Source organism: Egretta garzetta, unplaced genomic scaffold, assembly GCF_000687185.1.
Source record: "Egretta garzetta isolate BGI_Z169 unplaced genomic scaffold, ASM68718v1 scaffold394, whole genome shotgun sequence".
NCBI classification, from domain to species: Eukaryota; Metazoa; Chordata; class Aves; order Pelecaniformes; family Ardeidae; genus Egretta; species Egretta garzetta.
Window position 1 is genome coordinate 12,854 of NW_009259533.1, and position 8,798 is coordinate 21,651.

General features: G+C 48.2%; 1 protein-coding gene across 1 annotated transcript in view; it reads right to left on the minus strand.

Moving 5' to 3' along the window:
* LOC118452174 (adhesion G protein-coupled receptor B1-like) overlaps positions 1-8,798 on the minus strand; it is a 90,670-nt gene that overhangs the window by 3,985 nt on the left and 77,887 nt on the right. Inside the window, exons 12-14 of the mRNA XM_035893186.1 lie at positions 5,636-5,744; positions 4,600-4,743; positions 1,184-1,259 (exon numbers count right to left, since the gene is read on the minus strand). Of these exons, the coding sequence (XP_035749079.1) occupies positions 1,184-1,259; positions 4,600-4,743; positions 5,636-5,744 (329 nt within the window). The remainder of the gene's footprint in view (positions 1-1,183; positions 1,260-4,599; positions 4,744-5,635; positions 5,745-8,798) is intronic.

Below are 8,798 nucleotides of genomic sequence, written 5' to 3' on the forward strand. Positions count from 1 at the left end.
CCGTGCTGCTTCTGCTGCTTTCCCCTCTTTTTTTTTTTCTTTTTTTTTTTTTTTTTTTCCTTTGACTCTCCACAGGTGATTCAGGGCTCTGGATCTTTTTAAAGAGGGACTGTCCTTTAATTAAGGAACATCTTAAATCAGATCTCCCGTGGGAATGCTGTTCAGAGGCTGTGGCTGCTGCAGCTGCTGGTTATCAGAGCTCATTCACTGCTTGGCCAGAAAAAGCTGAAATACCGCTGGATCATTTGAGCCAATGATGTTTATTGCCCTTCTGATCTAATTCCCAGTGCTGTAATGGAAGATATTACAGAATACAGTTGGCTGGCTTGCTAATTCCTCTCTGCACTCACTTGGAGCTCTTTTGCCACTGCCAGTGCTAAATCTGTAGGTATTTAAATGATTACCGGTGAGGAGAGATGCCCTGGCGTTTATGGCAAATGGGCTCACGCTAATCAGTGCAGAACAGATTTAGAAGGTGCCTTAGGATGCTTAATTTACTGCCTCAGTACCAGCCTCGGAAAAAAAGAAAGAGATAGTGAGAGAGAAGGGGAGAGGAGAGGAGAGAAGAAAAGGCAAGGGAGAGCCGAACACAAAAGCTTCAGTGCCTGAGGCGGTTTGCAGCGGTCGGGAACATGGTAGACAAGTGCAGCCAGGCGTGCTGCTACGCTGCTCTCCTCTCCCTGAGCCTGTCTTCTGCCATGATGCTCTCAGAGGGCTCAGCGTGGCTGGCAGCTCCCCAGTAGCTTGGGAGGATCAGGGCAGTTGAGCATCCCCCATCTATCAAGCCCCCCACCAAAATCCCTCGTGACAAAGAGGGCAGGGTGTGAATCCATTCCTGGAGGGCAAAGGGTAGCAGGCAGCTGGCAGGCAGGGATGGGGCAGTGGCAACAGCACTGTGCCTTCCCTCATATCTGGGGTGCATGGTGCTGCACATGGGTGGAGGAAACCTTCCCACCCCCTCCAGCAAGTGTTGTCTGTGATGCATGAGCCTGGCCCCACTCGAACGTGCAGCATCAGTCAATGAGGGGGTCAAAATATTTGCACTGCTGAGTCAAAGTCTGTCTTGTTGCACCCAGTGACCTTTGCTATTTCCCTGGAAGACCGGGGTTCTGCAGACAGAGGGACAAGTAGGAAAGCCTGGTGATTTCCCATCTGCTTGCCCCACCAAGGCAGCCCCACTTACCTCTGGAGGGAGAGGATGTTGCCCACGTTCCGGTACAGCACAGTCCCCACCACGAAGACAGAGGAGTCGTCCGCCTCTGCAGGACACCAAAGGAAAGAGAAGAAGACAACAGCATTGAGACAATTGAGGTGTCAGCTGTCTCCATGGGACACCCCAGTGCAGGATTAGACCTTGCATGGAGGGGATCTCTCTTGGGGCATGGCCAATACCGGCATCACTACAGTGGGATGCGGTGCCTGCTGTCACCATGCCGGGTCTCCATCCATCCCAAGGAAGGGCTCAGTGCCTTTAGGGTGACCCAGCACCCCAGGTTTCTGGCCTCATGCAAGGCTCACTCATCCTGAATGACCAGCCTGGTGCTCCCTCATTCAGGAATCCCACTAATCCCTCTGACAGCACCACAGCGGGAAAATCTGCAGGGTGGAAAGGTCTCTTGCAGCCACCCAGAGGCATTCAGACACGTCCGCAGCGATTGAGCCATCAAAGAGAAAAGCTGCGCTCGGGCTGACAAGGGCAGCCAAGAAGGGGAGATGTCCCCCTGCACCTGGTCTGACCCCAAAACTCATGTGCTGCCTCGGGAGGCCGTGGGGTTCATGATCTCAGATGAGCCTCTGAATCATCTATGTGACCTCTGGGCACGTCACTTGACCTCCTCCTCCTCCGCCACCTCACGGTGTCCAGCTGCAAAAAGCAAGATTTTTCCCCAGAAAAAAGCAAAAGTGATGGAGGCAGCCCTGAGGCTGAATTTTCAGGGGGAGAAAAAGCAAGTGACTGGGTGAAAAGCAGAACTGAGGAAGCCTAAGGAAGTGCCCTGAGGTGGGTCTTCTCTGATGTCTTGCACTGAGGTTGAAATTAGAGTGCGCCTGCTCCATCCATGCAGACACAACTCTGCATGTCTGTCTTCCTCTTTGTCAAACTGGGCTCGAGTGAGATAGTTGGTGAAAATATAACAAGGAGAGACTGACAGACAGGCTTGCAGAGCAGTTGCATAAGCCTTGCTGCTTTAGGAAGGCCAGCAGAGTCTTTTGGCCTTTCCCGCGAATCCCTTTGCAAACAAGGATCCTGCTGCCTTCAAAGAGTTTTCCCTCTCTGTGCTCAGAGGATGCAGTAGGGCATTTACAGAAGCAATGTGTGCTCCTATGAGGTGGTGAGCAAGCAAACCCCTAAGCCCCACAGGTTGGGTTATCACAGCACCCTCCCAGGAAGGCAAAGAATCTTCATTCTAATAAAGGCAGAAGCTTTTCTCTTTTGGTCTGGGACAGATCTTTAATAATGCAAGGTCCCATCAGTCCTGGTGTACAAAAAAGAAATCCTTTGACATGCTATCCAGCTGAAACAGCATTGCATTTTTGTCATTTAACATCTCCCCAGTGATGTTCACTCACCAGCAGTATTTGCACAACTCACAGCCCAAGAGACACACCACCCAACTATATAAATTAGTACTGGCCCACTGAAATCAGCTGCGCCAAGTCAACTCCCAGCAGTGAGAGGGTCTGGTTTTGGTCTCACTAAGCTGCCCGTCTCCATCAGTTTGCTCAGGATAGCTGCCCCTATTCCCTGCAGCTAAAGAAAAGCGAGGAACAAAACTGATAGAGGTGCATCTCTGCTGTTAGTCACTGAGTAAACCCTCAAAAAGATACCACCAGCGTGGGACGCTGAACAAGGCAGAGGCCCTGGGTGGAACAAGACACCATGGAGAGGTGAGTACCCATGGGAAATTGATTATTCAGGGTAGACATCACCACAGTGACTACTGTTTATAGCAGCTCTGTGTGGGGATGCTTGTAATAGAAATCTGGAAAACAGCCTCACAAGGAAGCAGATGAGACCTCCTAGGACAGCCCTCAGTCCCAGAGCAGGATCAGCTCTGCCTATGTCTGGTGCCAGCAGTTTGTCCAACAAGTCATTAAAGGTTTCCAAAGGTGAAGGCTTCACAACCTCCTCAAACAAGCTCTAATAACCCTCCCAACATGCTCAACTTCTCCAAGGAAGATAATGTTGTCCTCAAGGCACAGCAAAACCCAAGGAGTGCTGGACATGATCCTTGGTCTGCCAGTGACTCACTGTTTACCCTTGAGGGTGTCACTTAACTGTTCTTGGCCTCAGATTCCCCAGGTAGAAATGATGGCTGCGTTGTTTCCATCCCAGTAGGGAAGCCCATGATAAGAGGTCCTGGTATGACAAGAAGAGGCCAAAGGTCTTCTAACAGCAACAACCCACAGTCTCCCGCCTCTGTCCCAAGGAAGGACAGCACAGCCTGGTGCAGCAGCCAGCTAGCAGCTTGCTCTCTCAAAGCCACTAATGCCCCACACAGCACCAGGGCATCCACAAGGAAAACCCACCATCCCAGTGACAGGCCCAGCTTAAGGTCCTGCTTTTGAAAACCCAGGGCTCACTCTTGCCAAACGCTAAGCTCTCTGCCAGAAGATGAGCACCTTGAGCATGTTGGTTCAGGTAAAGCTTGGATACACTAGCACAGCATTACAGAGCCCTTCAGGTTTCCTTTCAGATCTGGCAGTGAGGCCAGGTAGGCTGATGTACCCAGCACTCCCACCTCCAAACTGTGGCTCATATGCATGCCCTGCTGTGGAGCCAGTGACCTCAGTGATAAATGCCCATGCATTTCATTTCTGAGGGCAGAACATTTCACACAACTGCCATAAACTCACAATCTAGCAAAGCTTGTCCATGCAGCAGACCCAGACCCATCAGCTGTTCATCCTGCCATGCTGACTCCCAGCTCCTTACCCTTACATGGCCCTATCAGTCCTGGATCCAGTCTTGGAAGGCATCTACAGCATTTCTTACACAGCCATGGTGATAGGTAGCAGAATCATCCCCCTAATGTACCTGCCTTTCTTGTTCTAGTTAACCATACTTGTATGGTACACACAGTGACAACAACCATCGCCTACTCCTAATGGCAACCCAGTGTATTTAGGGGGGCATGAGAGACTCATTTCAGCACCCAACATGCCCTGCAGAGGATTGAAGACTCAGCTCAGCACCCACATGCATAAATCCCAGAGTGACCCAGCAGACACAGGGATGCTTTCACTTTTTCCCAGGTTCAGAAGCCTTGGAAGAAGGAATCATCAAATGCAGTGCTGCCTTGAGTTTTTGTGCTGACTCCTGCTCTTTTCTAAATATGCTGCTTATTTAGCAGAAGTTGTACATCCACATCCAGGCACTAAGCCTGCCCCTGAACTTTTGCAAGAAATTTCGGTTTGACCCTTGGTCAGGCCATATATGAAAGCCTTATCTGCACCCAGCAAGGCTTTTGGTGACCAAGGTTTTGTGAGTGAATCCAGCTCTGCTGGAAGGAGAATTTGAAGATCAGCCAAATGGAAGGAAAGTCTCTTAGAAAATGAAGAAGAATTTTTATTCTGGAGTGCTCTGGCTGTGCTGCCTACCTGTCAGCCCCGAAGAAAGGATGCTCTTGGAGATAGTGACCTTGTCCTCTGAGTTCTTGGCCCAGTCCACCATGCCCCTCCAGCCTTTCATGGGGAAGGTGATGTCAGTTGCTGCGTTAGCAGGCAGTTTGTGAATGCCCAGGACTAGAGGGAAGCAAGAAATAAAACCAGTAAGCAAAACCAGCCTCGATAAATTTACGTGTGCTGAAAAAAACATTGGAGGTAATAGCGGAAAATCAGATGGCAGAACAAGTGAGGCTGGATCTTATAGCTATAGGAGTGATGAATTCTTCAGGTAACATCTATGTATGAAGGAAGATGACACGAGTTGTTGGGGCTCATTCTTCATTGAAAGGGACCTGCCTGCACGAAACCTGTCAGAAGGGAGGTCAGTCTGCTCAAGTGCCCTGTCTCCAGGAGTGGCTGGTAGCAGCTGCTTAGAGAAGAAGTGTGAGAAAGAACAGAGCAAGACATCTCAGTCTGTCCTCCCAGCTTCCAGCAATCAGCACGACTTCCTCAGCTAGTGGCTGTATCCAGACCATCAACTTTAATGACCACCAGTGGACCTCTCCTTTGTGCGTTTTCCTAATCCCATCATGAACCCATCTGTACTTTTTGGCTTCTGCAACATCCTCTGGCAACAAGTTCCATGCTGTGATTTTGCATACAGCATAAATCAAATGCTGCCTGCTGTTTGCTTGCTGCCTGATCACTTCATTGGCTGCTCTTATGTTCAAAAAAAAAATGAAAGGAAGCAACTAATTCTGCCCGGTTCATCATCTGTTCTCCGTTCATGGTTCTATAGATATCTCTCAGATCTCTCCATGGACATCTCTTCTTCACGCTGAAGTCCTAACTTATTTGGAGAAAAGCCACCCCATATTTATGGTCAACCATGTCTTTCCCCAGACCTTTTAACATTCTACCACCTGCTGCCTTCCCTCCTTCCCTCCCCACAGCCCAGGTTATATATATTGCACAGTAATTACAGCTTCACGGGGTCTCTACCCAATGTGGGGCGTACAAATCAACTCACCCAGATTGTCCGTCACTTGGTAGGAATCCCGGAAATCTTTCATGCGGAAGCCGATGACATCAATGAAATCCTCCACAAGCCTGAACAACTCCTTGGCGTTTGGCCCTATCTGCAGAGAGAGGGAGGCTAGTTAGTAGCACAGGTACTAATGAGCAGAGCACAAGTTTCTCTGAGGGCAAAGGTTTCTGCCCTCACACGTGTACTGGAAGCATACGCTGGATATAATAGATTATTAAGGAGCTGTGAAGAATGAGGACTGAGAAATCCCCAAAGGAATCCTCAAAAAATGAAAAGAAAGGGGCAAGACATAATATGGCATTCAGACTGATAAAACTTAGGGTGGAGGGCAATATCTCAAAGCAAAGGGAAATATCTGTGACTCTCTGGAGCAGAAGACAACCTATCCATCTCCTTTCCTCCCCTGGGATTTCTTCTACTACCAACAAGTCCATCTGGAGCAGATAAGATATTGCTGATGTTCATTATGGTCTTGTTCCTGCAGTTAACGCAAGGAGAGAAACATGCTAGGACAGACACTTAGCAGCCATCATTTAATGTAGCTCCACTTTCATTCCAAATCCATTGACTGGAGTATTTGGCCCAACCTAGCTGCCAACAAGCCAGAGGCATTTGCAATCACACGTCCAGAGATATCGTGCCAGAGAGCGAAGATGTATTCATGTTGACATATTGAAGCTTTGCCCTTTGTCAAGTTCTGAAAGCCTTTCCTAAGACTTAGACTTCCCTGACACCCAAGTATTGTGATATTTGGCCTGACAAACAATTTTGGGCTACTGTTGATGGTATATATATGTTACCTACTGAGAGGGAGCCCACAAAACATTACCTCCACATAGTTAATTTTGCTATTACTCCACTGAAAGCAGCCACACCAAAGGACCTCCATGGCCTAATGTCAAATCTTAGGCACCAGATCACATAATCCCATCCAGAAAAGCATCACGATCTGGTTTTGTGCTTTCCTGTTTTGCTGGCAGGATCTCGCTCTCCAAATAACCAGTTTGCTTCTTCTTGGGGCCAGGTTGTCTTGGAGTTTCTCTGTCTCTTTTTTTTTTCTTTCCTGGTGTTTCCCCAATGATATTTGCAATAATTCTTCTTCCCCTGTATTTTACCAGGCTAACACTAGGCTGTTAAACAATAACGAGTTTTCCAGTGACAGATTTCGTTAAAGATAATCCTCCTGAAATGAGCTGTGCTTACTACCTGCCTTTTCCTCGAAGCACATTTGCCTACAGGGGCTTAGCAAATACCACAAGAGGCTGAAGAAAAGCGATTCAGCTCCTTACATCTCTTCTTTTCCTTTTCCACCACTTTCAGAGTGTTTTTCATTCCTCACCATAATCCAGACCTCCTGAGGTGGATGAGAAGAGCTGAAGGGACATCTGGGAACAAGCAGGACAGCAGGACAGAAGGATGGGATGGAAGCAGAAGGAAGGCTGAGCTGGCGAGTGTATGGGGCAAGGAGCACAGGGGTGGCCACGCACGTCTCTGAAGGAAGGAAGCTTCGTAAGACTAAAACTGTATCAGGATCAGATCAGAAAGTCCTGCCAGTACAGCAGGTGTGCACATAAGGAGAAGAAGTGAGTGAGGAAGCTATTTTTAACAGTTTGCTTTTATATTCTACTACAGATAGAAATCACAAGGTCAAATTAACCCCAGGCTACGCTGGCCATTGTCTTTCAGGCTTTTATCATATAATGGCCAACAAAATTGCCTCAGAAAAACTGGTTTCCCTTCTTGGAATATTTTTCTGGGTTGTTTTAGTTTTTATTTTCCTTGAACAAAACCTCTGCCTGGGGAGCACAGGACACTGGGATGTGAGACTGCTGAATTTGGTTTTATCTTTAATGAGAAAATTTGGAACTGAAGACCTTGTTTGAAAAGAACTGGTTCATCTTGCAAAACATGGGGCATGAGTTTGGTCCAGCAGCTTTGAGGGAGGACAGACACTGCCAAAACCTCTGTTGTCAGCCAGTGCCTGAAGGTTTCTGTGTCCTAGGGTCACGGTGTTGGCTGTTATCTCGGTTCCCACTAAAATACACGCCAGGCAAACTTTCTCCCCATGGTGGTCCCGCTCCTCAGTGATGCTGGCAGCAGGCTGGGCTGTAGCTATCTATAGGTGCAAAGAGCAGATTGTACAAGGAAAGCCAGTGGGAATAAATTGCCACAGAGAGTAAAGCTGCAGCTGTTTTTAAGGGGATCAACAGGGTTTCCCTGTTGTCATGACAACTTGGCAGCCTCCTCTGCTCTGTGCTGAAATATGTCCACACACCTGTAGCCTTGAAACTGAGTATTTGGTCACAGACTCACAGAATCACAGAATGGTTGAGTTTGGAAGGGACCTCAGAGGTCATCTAGTCCAACCTGCCTCCTCAGCAGGGCCATCTAGAGCCAGTTGCCAAGGACCATGTCCAGATGGTCCTTTATCTCATCTGCAGCCAGACCATGTCATCCTCTTCCAAATGCAATGGGAAACCACCAGATCTCAGGGAAAAAAGAGGAGAAGAATAGGTTCACAAGTCTGCTCAGCTCCCGGCGGAGTTCCTGCTGCATGAAGAAACTGTACTCATGTTCTGGACTGCCAACAGTTGTGCCAGCAACTGCTGTTGAGTTTTTCCCAGAGGACTTCTATGGTTTGTGTGAGTATAACTGGACTCTAGGGTTGCTTTTTGTGCTGGGTGATTATTCCTTGATTGTTTGGTATTTCCAGACCTCTCCAAGGAATTTTGTAGCAGCAACAGGTGGTTAAAAAGGAGCTGCCGTGTTCTGATCCACACCTCTGGGTACCTTCCACAGGACTGATCTCTCACAAAGGCTGAGTTATATTCCTTGTCCAGGTTATTTTTCAAGCTGAACCCAAGGCAAGCTGGTGTTTCTATTCCAAGATGCAATAATGAGGACTGAACGTAGAAGGAACGAGCATTAACATGGGCCCATCCACCAGAGCTTCTGGTCTGAAGCACAACTATTTCACTCTGATGTGATCCCCAAAGCCTGTAGTGAGATGACAGCATCGAGTAGCCTGAGGATTCACCGAGGAAATGGGAAAGGGACAAGGAATAGGTCTCACACAAGCCCAAACAGAGAGTTCAGTTCGGGCAGAAGACACAAGGGACAAATAAAACAGAGAGACATAAAAATG